Source organism: Salmo salar, chromosome 01, assembly GCF_965601325.2.
Source record: "Salmo salar chromosome 01, fSalSal1, whole genome shotgun sequence".
NCBI classification, from domain to species: domain Eukaryota; kingdom Metazoa; phylum Chordata; class Actinopteri; order Salmoniformes; family Salmonidae; genus Salmo; species Salmo salar.
In genome coordinates this window covers 35829715-35857327 of record NC_138291.1, presented here as the reverse complement: position 1 = coordinate 35857327, position 27613 = coordinate 35829715, and the positions used below count along the sequence as shown (strand labels likewise).

General features: G+C 41.3%; 1 protein-coding gene across 3 annotated transcripts in view; it reads right to left on the bottom strand.

Annotated features, from left to right (window-relative positions):
• The window catches only part of zgc:174356 (proton-coupled folate transporter), a 56096-nt gene that overhangs the window by 18555 nt on the left and 9928 nt on the right, over positions 1 to 27613 (bottom strand). For 2 of the 3 annotated variants that reach the window (XM_045717223.2, XM_014193391.3), the window contains 3 exons: positions 27271 to 27409; positions 25587 to 25670; positions 20873 to 21029 (listed from right to left, as the gene is read on the bottom strand). In XM_045717223.2, the coding sequence (XP_045573179.1) occupies positions 20873 to 21029; positions 25587 to 25670; positions 27271 to 27409 (380 nt within the window). The remainder of the gene's footprint in view (positions 1 to 20872; positions 21030 to 25586; positions 25671 to 27270; positions 27410 to 27613) is intronic. The other variant, XM_045717243.2, reaches the window with a different exon arrangement.

The window sequence follows — 27613 nt, the reverse complement described above, 5'->3', positions numbered from 1 at the left end:
TCACATCTGGAGGAAACCTGGCACCATCCATACGGAGAAGCATGGTGGTGGCAGCATCATGCTGTGGGGATGTTTTTCAGCGGCAGAGACTGGGAGACTAATCAGGATCGAGGCAAAGATGAACGGAGCAAAGTACAGAGAAATCTGATGAAAACCTGCTCCAGAGCACTTAGGACCTCAAACTAGGGTGAAGGTTCACCTTTCAACAGGACAACGACCCTAAGCACACAGTCAAGACAACGCAGGAGTGGTTTCGAGACAAGTCTCTGAATGTCCTTGAGTGGCCCAGCTAGAGCCTGGACTTGAACCCGATCGAACATCTTTGGAGAAACCTGAAAATGGCTCTGCAGCGATTCTCCCCATCCAACCTGACAGAGCTGGAGAGGATCTGCAAAGAAGAATGGGAGAAACTCTACAAATACAGGTGTGCCAAGCTGGTAGCGTCATACCCAAGAAGACTCAAGGCTGTAATCACTGCCCAAGGTGCATCAACAAAGTACTGAGTAGGTCTGAATACGTATGTAGATGTCATATTTCCATTTATTGGAAATATGCAAACATTTTGGAAAAACTGTTTTTGCTTTGTCATTATGGGGTATTGTGTGTAGATTGATAAGGGGAAAAAAACGGTTTAATTCAATTTAGTCTAACAAAATTTTGAAAAAGTCGAGGTGTCTGAATATTTTCAGAATGCACTGAATAGCGTTTTGAAATGACACCATAAATTGATAGAATTTAAACAAATCCAGCTCTGTCATTGAACAACCCCATGTCATGATTAGCCTGTGTTTTTCACTCTCTTTCATAAGATCTTTAAATTAAACAAAAGCTAATTTACCAACATTTCTGAAAATGCATATATAGCGTTTGGGAAATAAACGCATTTCATAAGGGATGTTTGAGTTGAAAAACAGCATGTAGCATCATTGATGACTTGATAATATAACATAATGTATAAGATGAAATGTAACAGTCATATTCTCAAATCTAAGCATGTTTATTTTAGCAAACAATGGGTGTAGTAAAACTACTACACTAGTCGATATCACAGTGTGTATTACACTTGACCATTACACACCTACTCAGACAAAGACCATCACCTGGATGAAATCAAATTTAGAAAAGTGTTGGCTAATAAACTATTTGCTTGTTGTCGGAGCCAAGGTTGGCGCAGGTGACTGAATTGATAACTACTTGCTGCTGTCAGATGTGTATACACCGGGCGGCACTGCGCGCAGTGGCCCGGGGGCATCCGGGGGCCACAGTGTCTTCTGATCCCTCCTGTCTCAGCCTCCAGTATTTATGCTGCAGTAGTTTATGTGTCGGGGGGCTATGGTCAGTCTGTTACATCTCGGAGTATTTCTCTTGTCTTATCCGGGGTCCTGTGTGAATTTAAATATGCTCTCTCTAATTCTCTCTCTCTCTTTCTTTCTTTCTCTCGGAGGACCTGAGCCCTAGGACCATGCCTCAGGACTACCTGGCATGATGACTCCTTGCTGTCCCCAGTCCACCTGGCCGTGCTGCTGCTCCAGTTTCAACTGTTCTGCCTGCGGCTATGGAACCCTGACCTGTTCACCGGACGTGCTTGTTACACCCTCGACAACTTCTATGATTATTATTATTATTTGACCATGCTGGTCATTTATGAACATTTGAACATCTTGACCATGTTCTGTTATAATATCCACCCGGCACAGCCAGAAGAGGACTGGCCACCCCTCATAGCCTGGTTCCTCTCTAGGTTTCTTCCTAGGTTTTTGCCTTTCTAGGGAGTTTTTCCTAGGGAGTTTTTCCTAGCCACCGTGCTTCTTTCACATGCATTGCTTGCTGTTTGGGGTTTTAGGCTGGGTTTCTGTACAGCACTTTGAGATATCAGCTGATGTACGAAGGGCTATATAAATAAATTTGATTTGGATTTGAATTGATAACTACTTGCTGCTGTCAGATGTGTATACACCAGTGACTGAATTGATAACTAATTACTGCTGTCAGATGTGTATACACCGGTGACTGAACTGTCCGCGCGCAGTGGAACCCGGTGACTGTGCTCGCTGCTGCAGATGTGTATACACCGGTGACTGCTTGCGTTCATTCTTTGCTTGCGGGCTCATTTCTGTGACAGGCCCCAACAATGTGCCTTCATTTCAGTCTTAATGAGAGAGTGTACATGCGGAACAGAACAGCTTTAGGGTGCCGCAGCCACAACTAATCCAAACAGCCTTCTCTCTGTTGGCGTTCCTTCACTTTAATAACACGAGCGCAGCTGAGGCCAAATTAAACCTGTAATTTTGGGAAATAAAAAAATGATAATTGTGGCGGATGTGTCGGCACGCTACAATGCTCTCCGAGTCTGAGCCCTGCAGAGAGTCTAGTTGGTGCTGATGAAGGAATGTCCAGTGAGATTATGCAATATACCCATCCTTGTCATTGAGAATGAGACTATTGGAAGTGTCATGTTTATCATCACCGGTCCAATTACCAGCTTGGTTTGGAGTCCTTGGTTATACTTTTGACTTTGAAATATCCTGGATTTTTTTGCAGGTGCATTACAACACTGTTGTTCTTACAATGTACTGTATCTGGCCTAAACACAATACACCATAATGTCAAAGTGTAATTATGTTTTTAGAACATTAATGTTTTATTAAAAATGTAAATCTGAAATGTCTTGAAAGTATTCAACCCCTTTGTTATGACAAGCATAAATAAGTTCAGGAGTAAACATTTGCTTAACAAGTCACATAATAAGTTGCATGGAATCCCTCTGTGTGCAATAATAGTGTTTAACATGATTTTTGAATGACTACCTCATTTCTGTACCCCACACATAAAAGTATCTGTAAAGGTCCCTCAGTCAAGCAGTGAATTTCAAACACAGATTCATCCAAAGACCAGGGAGGTTTTCCAATGCCTCACAAAGAATGTCACCTATTGGTAGATGAGTAAAAAATAAAAAAGCAAACATTGAATATCCCTTTGAGTACTGTATGGTGAAGTTATTAATTACACTTTGAATGGCGGGTGTATCAATACACTCAGTCACTATAAATATGTAGGCATCCTTCCTAACTCAGTTACCAGAGAGGAAGAAAACCGCTCAAGGATTTTCCATGAGGCCAATGGTGACTTTAAAACAGAGTTTAATGGCTGTGATAGGAGAAAAGTGAGGATGGATCAACAACATTGTAATTACTCCACAATACTAACCTAAATGACAGAGTAAAAAGAAGGAAGCCTGTACATAATCCAAATATTCCAAAACATGCATCCTGTTTGCAATAAGGCACTAAAGTAAAATTTTAAAAAACGTGGCAAAGAAATTTACTTTATGTCCTGAATATAAAGAGTTATGTTTAGGGCAAATCCAACACAATACATCACTGAGTACCACTCTTCACATTTCCAAGCATGGTGGTGGCTGCATCATGTTATGGATATGCTTGTTATCGACAAGGACTAGGGAGGTTTTTTTTTTTGATAAAAAGAAACAGAATAGAGCTCAGCATAGGCAAAATCCGAGAGGAAAACCTAGTTCAGTCTGCATTCCAACAGACACTGGGAGACAAATTCACCTTTCAGCAGGACAATAACTTAAAACATACACTGTAGTTGCTTACCAAGACGACATTGAATGTTTCCGAGTGGCCTAGTTACAGTTTTGACTTAAATCGTCTTGAAGATCTATGGCAAGACTTAAAACTGGCTGTCCAGCAATGATTAACAACCAATTTGACACAGCTTGAATAAGAATTGTTTCTACAATCCATGTTTGCAAAGCTCTTAGAGACTTACCCAGAAAGACTTACAGCTGTAATCGCTGCCAAAGGTAATTCTAACATGTATTGACTCAGGGGTGGGAATACTTATGTAAATGAAATAAAATAAAAAAGTATCTTTTGAAAAACCTTTCAAGTGACTTTTTAGAAAACGATACAGACAAATATTAACTTGCAAACGTACAAGTCTAAGGGGGGCCTTGCAGAGGGGCACTTACTCTGGTACAGTCCAATCAGCCTTAGGGCCATGCCATTAATACTGTACTGAATACCAGTGTGACTGTTCATGTGGATATATTCAATTGAAGAATCATTTTGTACTCTTTCTCTGCTACAATTTAATGTTTCCGAATAAAAATCACATTTTCCATCGCATTTTCAACTCTACCGTTTTGTCACAAAAACGGTCACGTTAAATAGCAAATGTGCCTACTCTGGTCTTGGTATGTGTGCTCTAGTCAATGGCTCACAGATACAGTCCGGATAGGCTGTGAGGGTAGGCTAGTGTAGTCGAAAATAGAGATAGTGAATAAATGTGAACGATGATGAAGGCCAGTGATGAAGATGCGTCTAGCGACTTGCTGGGGACCAGCTTTATGACTCAAATCACGATTTATGGCATTGTTTGGGTGGCCTGTCATTTGTGGGCTATCACAGGGGTCAAACACACCTTACCTGTGGTAATCTCGAGGAAGAGCCATTCCCATAGAAGTCCTAGGGTCACTGAAGCCAGGAGAGGTGCGAAGACTGATGAAACTTGAATCGACTAAATTAATGTTAGTGAATTAAATTGTCATGTTTAGATTGTTTCAAGAGTTCATAAAAAGCTATGAATTTTGATTTGTTACATTGTACTGTAAGTGGTATGGATTTATTGTTAGAGAAACTGTTATTCTAATCGTCAGATGGAGGATAGTTCAAAGAGGAGCGACAGAGGGGTGCACCCGTATAATTTAGATAAGAGTTGCGATGATTAGACCCAAGAATGTGTGTGTTGTTTTCATGCCTCTGTTTTAATGTTTTGGGTCATGCAAAGTGACGTTAATTAGACGATAGGAGATACTGGGAGTTAGTGATCTTGGAAGAATAAAAGCTGGGCTTAACTTTAGATCAGGGAGTCAATGGTATACCGATCTCTTGATGTACATTTGTATGTCATAGTGGTGAATTTTCTTTGCTGTTAAGACTTAGGATATTTTATATTCTTTATATGTGAAGATTTCTGGTATGTACCATTTGCTTATTGTATTCTTATTGCGTAACTGCAATAAATCTACTTTTAAAATGGATACGAACAGTAGTCCTCACATTTCTGAGTAATATTCCTTGAATTATTATTTGGTAAAATGTCTAATGGTAAATGTTATTCACAATACACATAGCATATGTGGCTCGTTTCAGGAAACTAGGCCTATGTCGCATGTCACTACTTCACAGGAACGGCATTTGAACATAAACATTTACTTTTTATCAAAATGTGTTTTTTGGCAGAAAGGCCTTCAGGAAAATGTGAACGTTCATGTGCCTTAATAACAAACTTGTATTCCATCCATAAATCCGATTAAAATTGTTAAATTATGAGCCTAGTTGGTTTAGCCACAGAAAAAGTCAGAAGCCTTCCCGCTAGACATGATTGACTGAGATAAGATGGGCTGGACATGCCGGGAGATGAGTTTGGATTGGTGTGCATGTAGCATGCTTCAGTCTGTAACGTGAGTTGTTCAGTATGTGTTGACAATCTTTGCAACCACGCCGTTTTATAAAGATATAACGTTAGCCATCGAGAACTCCAAAAGTTTTGCTACTTTTCTCAACAACATTGATACCCTGAATTTACCAGGCGCTATCGACAGATCAGTTCGAAAAAGTGATGGGCTACTTTCTGCACATGCCACGGTCAGTGTGAACTGGAGTGACCTGACAACTCTTGCCAAACAAGATGTAGCTACAAACAAAACAGAGTTAAATGGTTCCAGTCTGCCGTGAAGCATTCATCCATGTATGCAGGTAAGAGTCTAACTACATTTTCTAATTTTGTCAGAAAGTTGTTTTTATTGCAAGATAAAGCGTACTGTTAGCTAGCAAACGTTAGCTTGCTGGCTCACTAGCTAACATTACGTGTATGATCTGTGTAGTAATATTATTCAAATCAGAAATCCATTTGCATTGCTAGTTATAGCCTAATGTTATCTAGCTAACATTGAACCTAGTTTGTTAGCTTCAGCTACCTGCAGATTCATACTACAGCTATGACAATGTTTGTATTGGTAGTAGTACGAGTTGGAATTATCCCGGTTCATAACTAGCTAGTTTCATGTCTAAACAAAAGACTCCACTTCAGCCGGATTATTACATGACCCATCAAATTAGCCAGGTGTGTCTGGGGGTGATTACGGCCATCTATTGTATTCCATGAACATGTGTACATCTCTAGACAATAGTGACTCATCCACTTAGTTAGATGTGGCTGGGGGTGGTTATAGCATTTACTTCACATGGCCCATCAATTTAGACAAGTGTGTCAGGTAAGCGTCGTCTAATAATGATAAAATATTTATAAAATCTTTTTATCTGGATACTTTCTGTTTTTGATATTACTATGCAAGTAACCACTTCACTGTACCATTTACACCTTCTGTATCCTGTGCATGTGACAAATAAAATGACCTTTCATTTAATATAGCCTCACATGTGAATCCTTAAAGAGATGGGGCTAAGGCTTAACCTCTCTGGGCTAGGCGGGACGAATTCGTCCCACCTACGCAACAGCCAGTTGAATCCCGTGGCGCGATATTCAAATACCTTAGAAATGCTATTACTTCAATTTCTCAAACATATGACTATTTTACAGCATTTTAAAGACAATACTCTCGTTAATCTAACCACACTGTCCGATTTCAAAAAGGCTTTACAACGAAAACAAAACATTAGATTATGTCAGCAGAGTACCCAGCCAGAAATAATCAGACACCCATTTTTCAAGCTAGCATATAATGTCACATAAACCCAGAAGACAGCTAAATGCAGCACTAACCTTTGATGATCTTCGTCAGATGACAATCCTAGGACATTATGTTATACAATACATGCATGTTTTGTTCAATCAAGTTCATATTTATATCAAAAACCAGCTTTTTACATTAGCATGTGACGTTCAGAACTAGCATACCCCCCGCAAACTTCCGGGGAATTTACTAACAATTTACTAAATTACTCACGATAAACGTTGACAAAAAACGTAACAATTATTTTAAGAATTATAGATACAGAACTCCTTTGTGCAATCGAGGTGTCCGATTTTAAAATAGCTTTTCGGTGAAAGCACATTTTGCAATATTCTCAGTAGATAGCCCAGCCATCACGGCTAGCCATTTAGACACCGACCAAGTTTAGCCCTGACCAAAGTCAGATTTACTATTACAAAAGTTTGATTACCTTTGTTGTCTTCGTCAGAATGCACTCCCAGGACTGCTACTTCAATAACAAATGTTGGTTTGGTCCAAAATAATCCATCGTTATATCCAAATTGCGGCGTTTTGTTTGTGCGTTCCAGACACTATCCGAAAGGGTAAATCAGGGTTACGAGCATGGCGCAATTCGTGACAAAAAAATTCTAAATATTCCATTACCGTACTTCGAAGCATGTCAACCGCTGTTTAAAATCCATTTTTATGCAATTTTTCTCGTAAAAAAGCGATAATATTCCGACCGGGAATCTCCGTTTAGGTAAACAGAGGAAAGAAAACAAAGCTTTCGGTCGACGCGGGCACGAGCCTGAGTCTCACAGTACTGTAACCAGCCACTACCCAAACGCGTTACTTTTTTTCAGCCAGAGCCTGCAAAGCCACGATTCAGCTTTTTGCCGCCTTCTGAGAGCCTATGGCAGCCGTAGGAAGTGTCACATAACAGCAGAGATCCTTTGTAATGGATAGAGATGGCAAAGAAGGCCAAGAAATGGTCAGACAGGGTACTTCCTGTACAGAATCTTCTCAGGTTTTGGCCTGCCAAATGAGTTCTGTTATACTCACAGACACCATTCAAACAGTTTTAGAAACTTTGGAGTGTTTTCTGTCCAAAGCTAATAATTATATGCATATTGTAGTTTCTGGGCAGGAGTACTAATCAGATTAAATTGGGTACGTTTTTTATCCGTCCGTGAAAATACTGCCCCCTAGCCGATGCTGAATCGGTGTAGACAAAGAAGAGCTCTCCAGTACTTGTACCAAAACATTCAAGGGCCATTTTCTCAAAAAGTGGGGTTACAAGTTGATCAAATTTCAAGGCAGAATTACTTCCCCATTGTTCTTCAATTGCAGTGTATGACCGAATCTAGGCGGTCGGTCACATATATGCTTGGTCTCTACCTATGCATCTCTGAGTCAAGGTTAACTCAATCATATAATGCTAGGACATTGATTGCAAGATATTAACTCCTTGTCCCTTAGCCTCTTAATAATTGCATTGTAAACCTAGACACGTGCATCTTATTCCAAGCGTTGACATAAGGCTCGCAACGTTGGCTATACCCACTGTATACTATTATGGGCCTATAGCATTCAAATGATAATGAAGTCAGATGGCATATCATAGTAGGGTCATAGACCCCTACACACATTCTCTGTCATCCTCAGACAAAGTGAATTTGCACTATCCTACATCAGTGCTCGACTTGGACTGAAATAGGTTCCGCTACTCATTTTGGGTGCTGGTAGTGTTTATATTTAGGTGCAGGAGCTCCACAATACCCTTGAGCTAATATTCTATAAGAGAAACATGAGCTCAAGCAGTAGAAGATTTGAGGTGCCGGTACTCAAGCGATCTCCTGCCCAAGTCAAGCACCGGTCTACATGTTGAGATTATTATGGATAAGAGCGAGAACATTTTTAAAACGTCAGTCTAGAATCAATCATCATGTCACCAGAATAAGACCCTAAATATTTATTGGAAAGGAGCATCAAGATCACCGTGCACTTTCATCACCCTGTGAAGTGGCCTAATAAACTGCACGGTTTCCCGAGTCGTAGTGGGAGGACCACACACCATATCATCACGCGACTCCAAGTTTACTTCGAGATGGTTATTATATCAATATTTATGCATAAAGGTGTTTCCACCCCCATTTCTCACATAATTCATTTTACTGACAAAAAGATCCCACCATGTCGAACGAACAAATTATCTGTCAGTATTTATAAAATTGTATCATAGCTGTCGTGATTTTTTTAATAAGATATGACTTTACTCGTATAAAAACTGTGGATGGAAACGTGGTTAAAGTCAATAATAGTATCTTCAACTCCTGGCCAGTTTGCCCATTCAGAGTGGACTGTCACTCATCTACCTACAGTAGGGTGCCAGTCTGGCTCTGCTTTGTCCATGTCTAGCACAGAAAAATCCTGGGAAATCAATAAATATAGAAAGAGGGAGAGCGAAATAGAGACAGAGAAAGAAAGACACAGCTATGGAAACAACCCTGGTCTGTTATTACCATTGTACCAGTCAGACAGTTTGGCCATTGAGTGGAAAAGAAGAAGGAAGGCAAATGTATACCTAAATAAATAATGAAATCAACAGACATGCTTATTTTGCCTTGAATCTGAGCAGTAGTAGCATCTTTCTGGCAAGTGTGTTTCTGGTTTGTGTGTCTTTAACAAACTGGATCAATCCACTGTCGTAATCAATGCAGTCACTTCAACAAATCTCCATTCAGCAGCATTGGGAGTAACAGACTGTTCCCACGCATCAACAGACAGATAGACACCACAAACAGACAGTCATCTGTTTCATATCTGCCTTCACCAGACGGTACTACGACCATCCTAACAGATGATGAAAAATCCCTCAAATTATCACTCTTGCAAATGTTTTTCATCAGTTTGGACACATTTGGACTTCTGTCTGTAATCACCACAGTTCTATTTTCTGCAACTTTGCTTTGATTGTTTGTGAAAAATAGCATTGGAATATAATATATTTTGTCATATATTATATGGCATTCTGTACCATTTCCACAGTCATTAATTCTAATCTAAGCAAGAAAAAAGCAAGCAAGAAAAAAGGCACATGACAGCCCGCTTGGAGTTTTCCAAAAGGCACCTAAAGGACTCTCAGACCATGAGAAACAAATCCCAAATCAAATCAAATCTTATTGGTCACATACACATGGTTAGCAGATGTTATTACGAGTGTAGCGAAATGCTTATGCTTCTAGATCCGACAGTGTAGCAGTATCTAACAGGTAATATCTAACAATTCCACAACAAAACCTAATACACATAATCCAGGAAAGGAATATAGAATTATAAAATATATGGACGAGCAGTGACAGAGCGGCTAAGATGTGATAGTAAAGAATAGATAGTGAATGATACAGTATACATTATATACATATGAGATGAGTAATGCGGGATATGTAAACATTCTTAAAGTGGCATTATTAAAGTGACTAGTGTTCCATTTATTAAAAAGTGGCCAATGATATCAAGTCTGTAGGTAGGCAGCCACCTCCCTGTGCTAGTGGTGGCTGTTTAACAATCTGATGGCCTTCTCTCTCTCGGTCCCAGCTTTGATGCACCTGTACTGACCTCACCTTCTGGTTAGAAGTGGGGTGAACAGGCAGTTGTTCGGGTGGTTATTGATCTCTTTGCCTTCCTGTGACATTGGGTGTTGTAGGTGTCCTGGAGGGCAGGTAGTTTGCCCCCGGTGATGCGTTGTGCAGACCGCACCACCCTCTGGAGAGCCTTGCGGTTGTGGGCGGTGCAGTTGCCATACCAGGCGGTGAAACATCCCAACAGGATGCTCTCAATTGTGCATCTGTATAAGTTAGTGAGGGTTGTTGTTGCGCTGTTGAAGGCGCTGTTGAGCCTTGAAGGTGCTGTTGAGCCACTACACTGTCTGTAACCGTGGACGATTTCAGTTTGTCGGTGATATGTACACCGAGGAACTTAAAACTTTCCACCTCCTCCACTGCTGCTGTCCCGTCGATGTGGATAGAGGGGTGCTCCCTTTGCGGTTTCCTGAAGTCCACAATCATCTCTTTTGGTTTGCTGACATTCAGTGAGAGGTTATTTTCCTGACACCACACTTCGAGGGCCCTCACCTCCTCCCTGTAGGCTGTCTCGTCATTGTTGGTAATAATGCCTACCACTGTTGTGTCGTCTGCAAACTTGATGTTTGAGTTGGAGGCGTGCATGGCCATGCAGTCGTGGGTGAACAAGGAGGACAGGAGGGGGCTGAGAACACACCCTTGTGGGGCCCCAGTGTTGAGTATCAGCTCGGTGGAGATGTTATTTCATACCTTCACCACCTGGGGGTGGCCCATCAGGTAGTCCAGGACCCAGTTGCACAGGACCAGGGTCTCAAGCTTAATGATGAGTTTGGAGGATACTATGGTGTTGAATGCTGAGCTGCAGTCAATGAACAGCATTCTTACATTAGGTATTCCTCTTGTCCAGATGGGATTTGGCAGTGTGCAGTGTGATGGCGATTGCATCGTCTGTGGACCTATTGGGGCAGTAAGCAAATTGAAGTGGGTCTAGGGTGACAGGTAGGGTGGAGGTGATATGATCCTTGACTAGTCTCTCAAAGCACTTCATGATGACAGAAGTGAGTGCTACGGGGGCGATAGTTTTTTAGTTCCGTTACCTTAGCTTTCTTGGGAACAGGAACAATGGTGGCCATAATGAAGCATGTGGGGACAGCAGATTGGCATAGGGATTGATTGAATATGTCCGGAAACACACCAGCCAGCTGGTCTGCGCATGCTCTGAGGACGTGGCTAGGGACGCCGTCCAGGCCGACAGCCTTGCGAGGGTTAACACGTTTAAAATGTTTTAGTCACATCGGCCACAGGGAAGGAGAGCCCACAGTCTTCAGTAGCGGGCCACCTCGGTGGAAATGTATAGTCCTCAAAGCGTTGTTTAATTTGTCTGGAAGCAAGACGTTGATGTCTGCGACGGGGCTGGTTTTCTTTCTATAATCCGTGATTGTCTGTAGACCCTGCCACAATAGCGTCGTGTTTGAGCCGTTGAATTGCGACTCCACTTTGTCTCTATACTGACACTTTCGTTGTTTGATTGCCTTACGGAGGGAATAACTACACTGTTTGTATTTGGTCATATTTCCAGTCGCCTTGCCATGATTGAATGCGGTGGTACGTGCTTTCAGTTTTGCGCGAATGCTAACATCAATCCACCGTTTCTGGTTAGGGAAGGTTTTAATAGACACAGGTATTAAACGGGCCCCGGGGCTAAATTTTGAAAGACTGTAGTAACGATAAGCTCCGACGTGATCGGTTCTGCTTTCGGTACTGGAGAAATTAAGAAAATACCTTTCCTATTTATTATTGTTACATAAACGTTATCTTGCACATTATATCTCACCAACTGTTTCTAATTTACAATAAGATGAAGACATTCATCTATGAAGCATTTTTGCTATTCCCAATCCAGAAGAGAGATTTCTCTCGTGCAGAGCCTGTGTCTCACACACACACCCTTAACTGGTGACGATGGCGGAGAGAACTAAACGTTCAAAAGTGTGGTTACACTTCAGAGTCGATGCTGACGATGCTCGTTGCCACAAGTGCAACACGATTTTTGTTCTTAAGGGCGGAAACACAAACAATCTGTCCAAACATCTATCGAAAGTGTATCATGTACAGGCAGAGAAATGCAGTTTTCGACTGCCTAGCTCGTAGTTCATCTCTCGTTGCCCGATCTACTTTAGGTATATATGCTAGCAGCCTAGAGCCCACACACGGAGTTAACTCAATTATGAGAAACATGGGGTCATGATCAAAAGTAACCATTAGCCAGCTGATTAAAATATATATATGTATTAAAAAATATATATATATATATATATATACACAAAAACAGGTCTCAAAAAGCTGGTTCAGAATTACAATATCTAATTTGGTTCCATCTAAAACCAAAAATACATTCAGAGTCAATAGAAGACATTGGTCTTTGATGGTTGGATTAAATCAGCTCTGGCCTGTCTCTCCCTCTGTCTGTCTCTCTCTCATATCAGTGCATTTTGTTACGTGCACCCAATACTAGACAGACTGTATGGTCTCTCATTCTTCTCCACAGAATTTGTCATCGTCTTCACTGATTCCCTTTCATCATCCTCCTCTTTCTCATCAGTATTCCAAGGGGTCAAAACTAGGAAGACATGTGCACTCTTTATTTTGCTCCCTCCCTCACTGTTTCTTTCTCTCTCTCACTAACACAAAATCTTGGAAGAATACTACAGTACAAGCTGCTTCATTGTATGCATTGTCTATGAAAGGTGTATTGTGTCTTGTTAGAAATTAACCTCTCTCCATGGGATTCAATATTTTGATTATGAAAAATGTTGATTTCAACAAAGAACATTTCTGTATTTGTATTGTAAATCCAAAGAAAATTACAACCTGCTTTTGTCAGCACGTCTCTCAAAATGTGGTCTCCAGTTAGTCACCCACCCATGCATGCACACTGCACACAGTATACAGCTCTATTTTGGTGGCCTCTGATACATTATAATGCCATGATTCCATCCGAAATACACAGCAAAATGATTGAATACTTGAACAACTGAATCTCCCAGTTTGGTAAAATGAATTGTGGTATTGTGTAGAAAGACAAACATTTAAATTACTGAAAATGCATGAATTCAGTGTGTTGTTAGTTGTTTTGGATATTGCCTAAGCCTATACTGTATGATCAGGACTATTTTCTAAGTAAGATAACCCTTTTTAACATTAAACCTGTCTTCTATTGATATTAAAGTCATATTTACCATTTTATTGCAAGTTATGAATTTCCTCAATTATGTTTGTTTTTCAAATTCTGTATTTTATTGGCTCTGTGGCTGTGGACACTAAGGGTAAGCAAACCAATGTGTCATTTTTTTATTTGGGTGAACTCTTTCTTTGGCCTGTCAATCAGTTTGACCTGTCAATCAATCACTGTGATTGGGATTGTCAGGGGAGGGGGCAGGATGTTTGTCAGTCACAGAGTTGGTTTCAGACCCGTCAATCAATTACTGTGGGTGGGAATAGCCCAAAAAACTAGTCTAGTCTTTTAATTACATTTATTGAGACAAAAACCTAAGAAATAAGGCTGTATTCTATCAAGTAAACATGCATTCCGTGTTTACAAAGCAATATAGAATTGCAGGAAACTGGTTTTAAAAATGCTAAAATGTTCAGGGGGAGGACCCCCAGACTCCCACCATAGTGTGCACCCACACTTTTATATAAAGTCATGCTTTCATGAATAGACCTACAGGTATGATTTGAAGAATGAAGCAGGTGTTAAACATGGGCTCTGCTACACAGAAAGCAACAGTTGACTACTCCATTGTCAGCACTTCATTCAAATCAGTAGGCCTATATCAATTTCTATAATACCATATAATTATCATTAGCTTTTATAACCGTCAATGTTTTTTTATTTTTTTTAATCATATTTTGGACCAGAATGAGGCTCTCTCTCCACTACCTACTGTTCCTTCAGTGAGGATTCGACATCTTCATTGAATGTTTTCATAATTTATCTGCAGATAGTCACCAAAAAGCAGTATTAGCCTACCATTATGCAAATTAGGGAGCCAAACTAACGGCCCTCTCACCTATGCAATTCGGTTCCTGACATTCACCTAAAAGAGACATTCAAAAAGAGCTGTTAGTTCGCAAACAACCCATCACTAGGCTACACTGACGTCACTTTAGTAGTCACTGGAAAATCTCGACATGGGCTTGAATCTTAAGAAAATACACACAAGATCTTTAGTTTACTTGTCCCGACGCGATACCATGGACATATAACTACATTGTATGATTTATTAATAGCAAATGGATATAGGAGTTTGACTTTATTCAGTTCGTCACCTTTTATAAACTAGTCAACACAATCAAAGCACAGTAAACACAGTAAATAGCCTATGAGGACCAACTCCGTGGCTTGCTAAACTAAACACGCAAAATAAATGAATGTGCCACAAAACAAGAATTAAGTGGATTTCAACTCATCGTTACCACTTACATTACATGGGACGTATAAATTCACTCACAGGAGACGAAGAAGCATCATGCTTTCTCTTCTCTCTGAAAATACATTTGACTGCAGCCAACCACAGTGCACAAAAATAACAGGTACCGAGAGGCGGGACAGGCAGCAGATTGACAGAGAAACACTGCTGGTTTGTCATCGCTCCATTTGTATAAGCCCTGTCAATAGATCACTAGAAGATACATTATTTCATTCACTCTAGGGGGAGAAGGCTATATGGACTTTTCTGACTAGAGAATTGAATCTTTTAAATGAAAAGAAGCCTAGTTAATTTATGAAGTGGAAAAAGTATCCGGCTGACAATTAATCTGTTAACGGCCGTTTTGCCGATTACTATTATTCTTATTGTGTTACTTTTTATTATTACTTTTTATTTTAGTCAACTTGGTAAACATTTTCTTAACTCTTCTTGAACTGCACTGTTGGTTAAGGGCTTGTAAGTAAGCATTTCACGGTAAAGTCAACACTTGCTGTATTCTGCGCATGTGACAAATACTATGATTCGATTTGGTCAGCGCTTAGGGAAAACGCTGATCATCCATAACCTGTCATTATTTCTACTTCTAGAATTCCAACACAGCCAACATCAAATTACAAAAGAGAATTCCACAGCACAGCACCTTACATCTGTGATTTGTTCACTAATCACCTCCATCTTCGATGTGGGCGAATTCATTCACACCTATCATTTCAGTAAGCACAGGTAATATGCCCTGCTTGTGCTCAGAGCACTATGTGTGACCACAGTATTGTTTCATTGCTTAATTGCACCTTAATTGTCTGGCTCTGGTGTGTGTATATATATACACGTTGAAGTCGGAAGTTTACATACACTTAGGTTGGAGTCATTAAAACTAGTTTTTCAACCACTCCACAAATGTCTTGTTAACAAACTATAGTTTTAGCAAGTCGGTTAGGACATCTACTTTGTGCATGACAAGTAACTTTTCCAACAATTGCTTACAGACAGATTATTTCACTTATAATTCACTGTATCACAATTCCAGTGGGTCAGAAGTTTAAATACACTAAGTTGACTGTGCCTTTAAACAGCTTGGAAAATTCCAGAAAATTATGTCATGGCTTTAGAAGCTTCTGATAGGCTAATTGACATCATTTGAGTCAATTGGAGGTGTACCTGTGGATGTATTTCAAGGCCTACCTTCAAACTCAGTGCCTCTTTGCTTGACATCATGGGAAAATCAAAAGAAATCAGCCAAGACCTCAGAAAAAAAATTGTAGACCTCCACAAGTCTGGTTCATCCTTGGGAGCAATTTCCAAATTCTTGAAGGTACCACGTTAATCTGTAAAAACAATTAGTACTTGCGTACTAACACCATAGGACCAGGCATCCGTCATACTGCTCAGGAAGGAGATGCGTTCTGTCTCCTAGAGATGAACGTGCTTTGGTGCAAAAAGTGCAAATCAATCCCAGAACAACAGCAAAGGACCTTGTGAAGATGCTGGAGGAAACAGGTACAAAAGTATCTATATCCACAGTAAAACGAGTCCTATATCGACATAACCTGAAAGGCCGCTCAGCTATGAAGAAGCCACTGCTCCAAAACCGCTATTAAAAAACAGACTACGGTTTCCAACTGCACATGGGGACAAAGATCGTACTTTTTGGAGAAATGTCCTTTGGTCTGATGAAACAAAAATAGAACTGTTTAGCCATAATGACCATCGTTATGTTTGGAGGGAAAAGGGGGAGGCTTGCAAGCCGAAGAACACCATCCCAATCGTGAAGCATGGGGGTGGCAGCATCACGTTGTGGGGGTGCTTTGCTGCAGGAGGAACTGGTACACTTCACAAAGTAGATGGCATCGTGAGGACAGAAAATTCTGTGGCTATATTGAAGCAACATCTCAAGACATCAGTCAGGAAGTTAAAGCTTGGTCACAAATGGGTCTTCCAAATAGACAATGACCCCAAGCATACTTCCAAAGTTGTGGCAAAATGGCTTAAGGACAACAAAGTCACGGTATTGGAGTGGCCATCACAAAGACCTGACCTCAATCCTATAGAAAATATGTGGGCAGAACTGAAAAAGCTTTAAAATGTCAGGAATTGTGAAAAACGGAGTTTAAATGTATGTAAACTTCTGACTTCAACTGTATGTGTGTGTGTGTGTGTGTTAGTACCAGCAGCATGGCTGGGAGGGGGCAGCCACCGTGGCCCCAAGGTGCACACACGCATGCAAAATGGGGGGCAGGTACCCTACCGGTTAGAGTGTTAGGCCAGTAACCGAAAGGTTGCTAGTTCGAATCCATTGAGCAAGGCACTTAACCCTAATTTCTCTAGGGTTGGCGTGGATAATGGCTGACACTGGCCGTGACCCCACTCTCTGAGGGTGTCTCTTAGGGAGAGATGGGATATGCAAAAACGCATTTCCAAATCACACATGCGTATTAATACACACTTTTACATGTGTGAAATAGGACAAATATAAGCGCTAACCACCAGACCACATGGTGCTTTTATTACAGGGACCCCTACATTACTTAATTAAGCCATTACCAAAGACAATGGCTTAATTATAGTGGCAAGAACATCAAATGTGGACCGTCACAATGAATTGAAAGGATGGTAATGGAGTTGGTAGTGTCTGTTCAGGGCTCCAGCCACTCAGTCATAGGACGCATCCCAAATGGCACCCTACTATTCCTATAGTGCACATCTTTTGACCAGAGCTAATGAGGTTAGTGTTTAATGGTAGCCCTGTGCGTCACTGTTGGAATTCACTTATTGTAGCCTACAGAATGCGTTGAGGTACAGCTGGTTCAAATCCACGAGACGACTAGGTGAAACATCTGTCGAGGTGCACTTGAGCAAGGCCATTGCTCCCGTAAGTCGCTCTGGATAGGAGAGTCCGCTAAATGACTCAAATGTTAAATGTAATTGATATACTACTGTATGTTTCATACATTCCCTTACATGAGTTTGACGTTGTGTTAACACCATTAAATTATATTACGTTTCTGTACTGTGTTGCTACACTAAAGCAAAACCTATTGCCGATGTTGAACAACATGGTAGGGCAAAATAGTGATACATGTTGGACCACCATGATCCCTGGTATTGTGGCAGATAGTCTGTTTAGCTGTTTCTACAGGCTTTCATTTATACCCATTTACTTCATGTCAATGCATAGAATGGAAAGGTACAGGCATGAAGACCGAAGGTCCTGTACTGTATTCAACATTCAAGCGACAGCTCAAAAAAGTAAGTGAATAGAATTAATAAATTACATTACAAAATCAATAAAATCTATTTAAAAGTGGATACCCATCTCAGCTTCAGACTAAACGGTTCACTCCCCATGAATAGGAACCTAATAACTATCAGCAAGCAACCCACACCCAGGAAATGAAATTACATTCATCCAGTAGCGATGATTCCTCCTCACTACAATTATACCTTATTGTACTATGATTACTTTCCCAATTGTAAATTCAAATCACATACACATTCTAGGAAATGAATTACTGAAGTAATCAAAGCCTATTCAAGTGAAGATTACTTAAGTGTCTGATAAAAAGTTAAAAGACCAAATTGACCACAAAACTATCGGTTAGCGGCATGTTATGTTAGTAAATGTAATCTAATTCCTTATTGCCCTTTTGAAAATACTTTCATTTGGAGTAATAATCATACAATTTTGAGAAACCCTTGAACAATTAACATTTTGAAATGTTAATTGCCTTTATGTCCCCTTCAACCAAAGTGAATGCAGCTAACCTGCATTTTTTACTACGTACAGTGCCTTCGGAAAGTATTTAGACCCCTTGACTTGTTCCACATTTTGTTACTATACAGCCTTATTCTAAAATGGATTAAATATATATATGTTTTTCTAAAATATACAAACAAACCCCATAATGACAAAGCGAAAACAGGTTTTTAAACATTTTGGCAAATGTATATACAACTTTTTTTATATATATATATATATATATATATATACACAAAATAACATCTTTACATAAGTATTCAGGCCCTTTGCTATGAGTCTCAAAACTGAGCTCAGGTGCATCCTGTTTCCATTGATCATCCTTGAGATGCTTCCACAACTTGATTCGAGTCCACCTGTGGTAAATTCAATTGATTAGACATGATTTGGAAAAGACACACACCTGTCTATATAAGGTCCTACAGTTGATAGTGCATGTCAGTGCAAAAACCAAGCCATGAGGTTGAAGGAATTGTCCGTAGAGCACCGAGACAGGATTGTGTCAAGGCACAGATCACGGGAAGGTTACCAAAACATTTCTGCAGCATTGAGAGTCCCCTAGAAACACAGGGGCCTCCAACATTTTTAAATGGAAGAACTTTGGAACCGCAAAGACTCTTGCTAGAGCTGGCCAAAATGGAAGGACAACCAGCCGGCTTCGAATTTGCCAAAAGGCACCAAAAGGACTCTGTGTCACGACTTCCGCCGAAGTTGGTGCCTCTCCTTGTTCGGGCGGCATTCAGCGGTCGACGTCACCGGCTTTCTAGCCACCACCGATCTACGTTTCTTTTTCTATGTGTTTTGTCTTGATTGTACACACCTGGTTTCCATTACGTTATAATTTATTCCCTATTTAACCCTCTGGTTCCCACATGGTTTTGTGCATGTTTGTTCTTCGTTAAGTGGTCGCTCTTTTGTGTAGAGCTGGATTGTTCTCCCTGTATGGAATTAGTTTGTGATATTTTCGAGTAAAGTACGTTTTTGCTCAGTTCTGTGTCCTGCGCCTTACTCCGTCCTACCCGCTGCACACAGACACTTGACACTGACCACGAGAAACAAGATTCTCTGGTCTGATGAAACCAAGATTGAACTCTTTGGCCTGAATTCCAAGTGTCACGTCTGGAGGAAACCTGGCACCATCCCTACGGTGAAGCATGCTGGTGACAGCATCATGCTGTGGGGATGTTTTTCACCGGCAGTTAATGGGAGACTAGTCAGGATCGAGGCAAAGATGAATGGAGCAAAGTACAGAGAGATCCTTGATCAAAACCTGCTCCAGAGGGCCCAGTACCTCTGAGTGGGGTGAAGGTTCGACTTCCAGCAGGACAACGACTCCAAGCACATAGCCAAGACAACGCAGGAGTGGCTTCGGGACAAGTCTCTGAATGTCCTTGAGTGGCCCAGGCAGAACCCGGACTTGAACCCGATCTAACCTCTCTGGAGAGACCTGAAAATAGCTGGGCAGCAACGCTCCCCATCCAACCTGACAGAGCTTGAGAGGATCTGCAAAGAAAAATGGGAGAAACTCCCCAAATACAGGTGTGCCAAACGTTTAGCGTCATACCCAAGAAGACTCGATGCTGTAATCGCTGCCAAAGGTGCTTCAACAAAGTACTGAGTAAAGGGTCTGAATACTTATGTAAAATGTGATTTGTTTTTTATTTTTAATAAATTAGCAAAAATGTCTAAACCTGTTTTTGCTTTGTCATTATGGGGTATTCTGTGTAGATTGAAAAAAAAAAAAAAAGATTGAATACATTTTAGAATAAGGCTGTAACGTAACAAAATGTGGAAAAGATCAAGGGGTCTGAATACTTTCAGTACACATGTAGGATCTTAAATTTCAGCCAATTTAAACCTGCAACAATAGGAAATGTGAATTATTACGTGCATTATAATTAATGTGCAGTTTTGTATGGGTTGATACATTTTCGTAAGTGAAAATCAAGTAAAATTTCTGAAGTGGAAATTACAAACTTCTAAAGCCTTTTTAAACCTCAAATGCACTATAAGTTTTACATTTCCTGCATTGCAGGAAAGTTCTCCTGCAACAGGGTGATAAAATGAAGATCCTGCATCTATACATATGACTCCTTATCCATCTTTATTCCTCTCATATACTGCACGTCCATGCCAAGACATGAATCATCGCGTGTCAAAGACAGAGACTTTCTGACAACTGAAAAAGTTTGCTGTGTGTGTCAGAATAATTCTGATTGCAAAACCATGGAATTTCATTGTAATATTTTTTTGTTAAATGGTTATCAATAAGTTATATAAAGACAACAGGCAGGTGACTTACTGCATCAAGATGAAGATGATGAGTGTGAAGCCTGCCATGACGATGAAGGGCATGCCAGGGAAGGTGGGCAGGGTCAGAGGGAACAAGCCATTAAACATCACCGCTGCAAACATAATACATGTGGTCTCCACAGACGCAGAGAAGGAGAACATCGCACCTGCAGGGTCACAAAAGAACCACGGGTTTATGCAGAGCCTTATATTGACAGAGTTCCATCAACTGAACTCATGAATGTTGAAACTCTCCAAATATTAGGCTCTGGGTTTTCAGTTGTTCTAAGTTTGAAGACACAAATTATTCTAACCATTGATTTCTGTGTTACAATTTTTTTTTATTTTTGGTGTGACTGCAAAAGAAAATAGTTGACTACCCTAGAAAACAAGAGTTTAGACTACCAACAGAGGTTTAAATATGTAATGTTTTCGGATGATTGTACTTTCATTAAAAGCATTGCTTAAGTACACACAGTCCAGGTTGAATAACTTTGAACATGAAGACAAAATGTGATATCATTGTGTATTTGTCACATGCACTGAATACAGCAGGTGTAGACCTTACAGTGAAATGCTTACTTACAAGAGATTAACCAACAATGCAGTTAAGAAAATACCACAAAAAAAGAGAAAAACCTGCATGTACATAATTACCTCGACACCGGTGCCCCCGCATATTGCCTCTGTACAAGGCACCCCCTGTATATAGCCCTGCTATTGTTATTTACTAATTTTAAGAATTGCAAAACCATTTAATAATTAAAGAGCAGCAGTAAATAACAATAGCAGGGCTATTAAAGCAGGGCTATTAAAGAGCAGCAGTAAATAACAATAGCAGGGCTATATACAGGGGGTGCCTTGTACAGAGTCAATATGCGGGGGCACCGGTGTCGAGGTAATTATGTACATGCAGGTAGGGTTATTAAGGTGGCTATGCATAGATAATAACAGAGTAGCAGCAGCGTAGAGGGGGGTGCAAATAGTCAGGGTAGCCATTTGATTAGCTGTTCAGGAGTCTTATGGCTTGGGGTAAGAAGCTGTTTAGAAGCCTATTGGACCTAGACTTGGCGCTCCGGTACCACTTGCCGTGCGGTAGCAGAGAGAACAGTCTATGACTAGGGTGACTGGAGTCTTAGACCATTTTTAGGGCCTTCCTCTGACACCGCCTGGTATAGAGGTCCTGGATGGCAGGAAGCTTGGCCCCGATGTGATATACTGACCCGTGCCAAATCTGTTCAGTCTCCTGAGGGGGAATAGGTTTTGTCGTGCCTTCTTCACGACTGTCTTGGTGTGTTCGGACCATGTTAGTTTGTTGATGATGTGGATGACAAGGAACTTGAAGCTCTCAACCTGCTCCACTACAGCCCCGTCGATGAGAATGGGGGAGTGCTCGGTCTTCCTTTTCCTGTAGTCCACATTCATCTCCTTAGTCTTGATCACGTTGAGGGAGAGGTTGTTGTCCTTGCACCGCACGGTCAAGTCTCTGACCTCCTCCCTATAGGCTGTCTCATCGTTTTCGGTGATCAGGCCTACCACTGTTGTGTCATTAGCAAACTTAAATGATAGTGTTGGAGTCGTGCCTGACCGTGCATTCATGAGTGAACAGGGAGTACAGGAGGGGACTGAGCACGCACCCCTGAGGGGCCCCCGTGTTGAGGATCAGCGTAGGCGGATGTGTTGTTACCTACCCTTACCACCTAGGGGCGGCCCGTCAGGAAGTCTCGGTTCCAGTTGCAGAGGGTGGTATTTAGTCCCAGGGTCCTTAGCTTAGTGATGAACTTTAAGGGCACTATGGTGTTGAACGCTGAGCTGTAGTCAATGAATAGCATTCTCACATAAGTGTTGCTTTTGTCCATGTGGGAAAGGGCAATGTGGAGTGTAATAGAGATTGCATCATCTGTGTATCTGTTGGTTTGGTATGCAAATTGGAGTGGGACTAGGGTTTCTGAGGTAATGGTGTTGATGTGAGCCATGACCAACCTTTCAAAGAATTTCATGGCTACAGACGTGAGTGCTATGGGTCGGTAGTCATTTAGGCAGGTTACCTTAGTGTTCTTGGGCACAGGCACTATGGTGGTCCTCTTGAAACATGTTGATATTAAAGACTCAGACAGGGAGAGGTTGAAAATGTCAGTGAAGACACTTGCCAGTTGGTCAGCGCATGCTCGGAGTACACATCCTGGTAATCCGTCTGTCCCAGCGGCCTTTCGAATATTGACCTGTTTAAAAGGTCTTACTCACATCGGCTGCAGAGTGTGTGATCACACAGTCATCTCGAACAGCTGATGCTCTCGTGCATGTTTCACTGTTACATGCCTCAAAGCGAGCATAGAAGTTATTTAGCTCGTCTGGTACGCTCGTGTCACTGGGCAGCTCTCGGCTGTGCTTCCCTTTGTAGTCTGTAATAGTTTGCGAGCCCTGCCACATCCGACAAGCATCGGAGCCGGTGTAGTACAATTCGTTCTTAGTCCTGTATTGACGCTTTGCCTGTTTGATGGTTCATTGGAGGGCATAGCAGGATTTCTTATAAGCTTCCGGGTTAGAGTCCCGCTCCTTGAAAGCGGCAGCTCTACCCTTTAGCTCAGTGCGAATGTTGCCTGTAATCCATGGCTTCTGGTTGGGGTATGTACGTACAGTCACTCTGGGGACGACGTTCTCGATGCACTTATTGATAAAGACAGTGACTGATGTGGTATACTCCTCAATGTTATCGGAAGAATCCTGGAACATATTCCAGTCTGTGCTAGCAAAACAGTCCTGTAGTTTAGCATCTGCTCATCTGACCACTTTTTTATATACCGAGTCACTGGTGCTTCCTGCTTTAATTTTACTTGTAAGCAGGAATCATGAGGATAGAGTTATGGTCAGATTTGCCAAATGGAGGGCGAGGGAGAGCTTTGTCCGCGTCTCTGTGTGGGGAGTAAATGTGGTCTAGAATTTTTTTCCCTCTGGTTGCACATTTAACATGCTGATTGAAATTCGATAAAACTGATTTAAGTTTCCCTGCATTAAAGTCACCGGCTACTAGGAGAGCCACCTCTGGATGAGTGTTTTCCTGTTTGCATATGGCGGAAAACAGCTCATTTTGTGCGGTTTTAGTGCCAGTCTCGTTCTGTGGTGGTATGTGGACAGCTACAAAAAAATACAGATGAAAACTCTAGGTAGATACTGTGGTCTACTGCTTATCATGAGATACTCTACCTCAGGCTAGCAAAACCTAGAGACTTCCTTATACATCGTGCACCAGCTGTTGTTTACATAAATGTGTAGGCCCTTCCCCGTGTCTTACCAGAGACTGCTCTTCTGTCTTGCCGATAGAGTGTATAACCCGCCAGCTATATCTTCTTAATGTCATCATTCAGCCACGACTCAGTGAAACATAAGATATTACAGTTTTTAATGTCCCGTTGGTAGGATATACATGCTTTCAGTTCGTCCCATTTATTTTCCAGCGATTGAACGTTAGCTAGCAGACCGGAAGGCAAGGGCAGATTAGCCACTCATCAGCTGATCCTCGCAAGGCACCCTGATCTTTTGCCTCAAAATCTCAGTTTCCTTCTCCAGCGAATCACGGGGATCGTGGCCTGGTCGCGTGTCTGCAGTATATCCCTCGCGTCAGACTCATTGAAGAAGAACTCCTCGTCCAATTTGAGGTGAATAATCCCGGTTCTGATGTCCAGAAGCTCTTTTCGGTCATAAGAGATGATAGCAGCAACATTATGTACAAAACAAGCTACGAACAGCGCGGGGGGGAAAAAAATAGCATGATTGGTTGAGAGCCGATAAGATGGCAGCCCTACCCTCCGGCGCCATCATGAATGATATAGTATCGCTCTGTGATGTTGTGACTGTGCTTACAGTACCAACTAGAGATACATAAGATGAATATGGAGCAGAGGGAGGGAATTCTTAAGTGGCTCCAACATGGAATACTTATTGATCTGAGAGAGGGAGAGCGAGAGAGAGACTGGCTGCTAGCTAAGTACTTTTGAATGTCATCTTAAAAGTGGCAGTGCAACATGCCTTCAGAAGAAAAACAATGGGAAAACAAAACATGTTCTTTCTTACATGAACAAACTGTACAGGTTGTACATAAATGCAACAGCAGGCTTTGCATTTCACATAACTATACAGGAGCATTTCAGTAGCTAAGAATCTAGACAAGGTAGCTATTTAACTCTTGAAAACCTTGATTGCTATTCAATGTTATTTTGCCTGCAAGAACAGTATCATTACTAGCGGTGCAATGATTTGAGAAATAATAAAAAGGTTACCAATCTTTCAATGCAGGTATACATTCTACATAGTATTGTGTTTCAAAAAAGGGACTGAATAAGAGAAAGGAACGACAAAATGTTACTGTGCATCATTTGTTCATCCAACCATTCTCTGCTGGCCCGTTTCTCTATGCTGAGGATGTCAAGATTCATCAAAATATAATAACATGCATCTTTCTCTCAGGAGTTGGACTTGAGGAACAGGGAACATTCTGGGTCAAAAGTTCAGTGTTAAACTGTCTCTTCATTTCAGTCACGTTTTAAGTGTAATGTATGGTACGAGGGTTCTTCCCCTTTAGGTTGCTTTCCTTCTATGGAGTTTTTCCTTGCCACTGTGATTCTGCTTGCTCTTTGGGGTCTAGGTCAGGTTACTGTGAGGCACTTTGTGAACACTTGATGTAAAAAGGGCTTTATAAGTCAAATGTGATGGAGCTTAGGACCCACCTTGTTCGTCTGGCTCTACGATGGTGGAGGACAGAGAGCGGATGACAGCCTGAGTGATGCCAGCAGGGGCAGACACCACAGCCACTGGGGGGAAGGGAGAGACAGGAAAAGGCAGGGGAGGACAGACAGAACAAAATGAGGACAGACAGGAGAACAGGACAAATGGGCAGACAGGTCAAGAGGGCAAACATGACATGAGGGCAGACAGGAAAGGAGGACATACATCCCAGAAGAGGACAGACGGGACAGAAGGACAGACAGGACCGAGGAGGACAGACAGGATAGAGCAGAACAAGACAAAAATTACATTAAAAAAGACATATTAGCCAATAAACTGCCTTATCTATGAGATAAGGTTGATGTTATTAAGCTCAGGCTCGTTAAAGGGGAAGTGAGGTAAGGCATTCCATTCTCCTTTATTAGAACATAGTTTAAAGCCTAATCATCACAAATGAGAATGGGTGTGTGTGTGTGTGTGATGTGTTTTTGTTTGTGTGTGAGCGTGCACGCGCATGTAAGTGTGCTGTGTGTACTTATTATGTTTGTTACTTAAAAGGTGCACTATGCAGAAAAGGCTCCGTAATTTCCTGGTTGCTAAAATTCAAATAGTTTGCCTAATTTTCCATAACCAAAAATGTGTATTTTCAACTGTTTGAAGCTGGTGTACAAAACCGAAAGTAAAAAGACACAAAAACGAAACTTAAGCAACCCCAAAAAGTTACATATTGCAGCTTTAAAACATGCAGTCAGACCAACCAACTCCTGCCTGGCTATGGAAATGGGGGTGATGACTCTGAAGCTGTACCAGCATGCTAACCCTCATTATCCCAGGCAAAGGAAGAGAGCAGAATGCAGATATCTGGTGAGGTTACAGCTGATTATTCACACAATGTTTAAAACTGTGTGTGTGGTCACGCCACTCATCTCCCCTCTAAAATGCTTTAGTCCACCCCCACATCGATTAGAATAACAAGTTCCACAACTATTTATTTAATTAAGGATATCAATACCCATCCTGTCCATCTCCCTCGGTCTCAAAGGCCTGTCTGACTACTAGGCCAGCACAATGCACTGTTATCCTAAAGGTGTCCGTGTTCAAGCAGCTCGTCAGGAAAATGACAACTTTACATACTCCAAGACAAAAGGATTTGTGTCTCTTTTTAATTAAAGCACAGCAGTGTCGAAGTGTGTCAACATCATCACAACAACTCCTGGCTAAAATCCAATCCAGCCTGTACTGTAACGTTGCAGTCTTAACCTCATCAGTTACGAAGGTCTCTGCATATTGTGAAACCTTTCAAATATTTTTATTTTATACCAGGGGTGGCCACCCTCCTCCCAGAGGGGGTGGCCCTGCATCTACATGCTTACTCCAACCCTGCTGTAACACACCTGATACAGCCAATCAGGGTCCTGGTGGGTAGCCGATTCCTATAATCAAGTGTGTTAGATTAGGGTTGGAGCAAAAGCCTGCAGGAGGGTACCTCTACAGGAGGTCGGTAACTCTACAGAAGGATGGTAAGGCACCAAAACTTTTATATTTGAGAAAACATCAGGGCTTTTATTCATATTGTCTCAGAGTAGGAGTGCTGAACTATCCATATTCTTAAAACCCTTTGTGAATAGCGGCCCAGAATTTCATATTAGTTCAGTACATCATCAATCCATGCATAGGTCCCCTTACCTAGAAACACCATCCATGTGTTAGTGGAGAAGGCCATTAGAACGAAGCCTGCTGTCCTGAAGAGGACACTCACTTTGGCCAGAGTCATCTCTCCTACCACTCTCATAAGCAGTGGGAAGATCCCCAGCAGGGTAAACCCCTAGGACAAAACATTACATTCCTTTACACATTCTTTACTTTTTATTGCATATTAATGATTGTTTAATGCTTGATTGGAAGTTGAATGAATTGGATACATTCTTGAGTGATGGGATCATACAGAGTCTATTATTCCTAATAATTAACAATCTGCAATTACAGTTGGGCAATCAATTTACTGGTCGCGCCTAAAAATACAATTTGG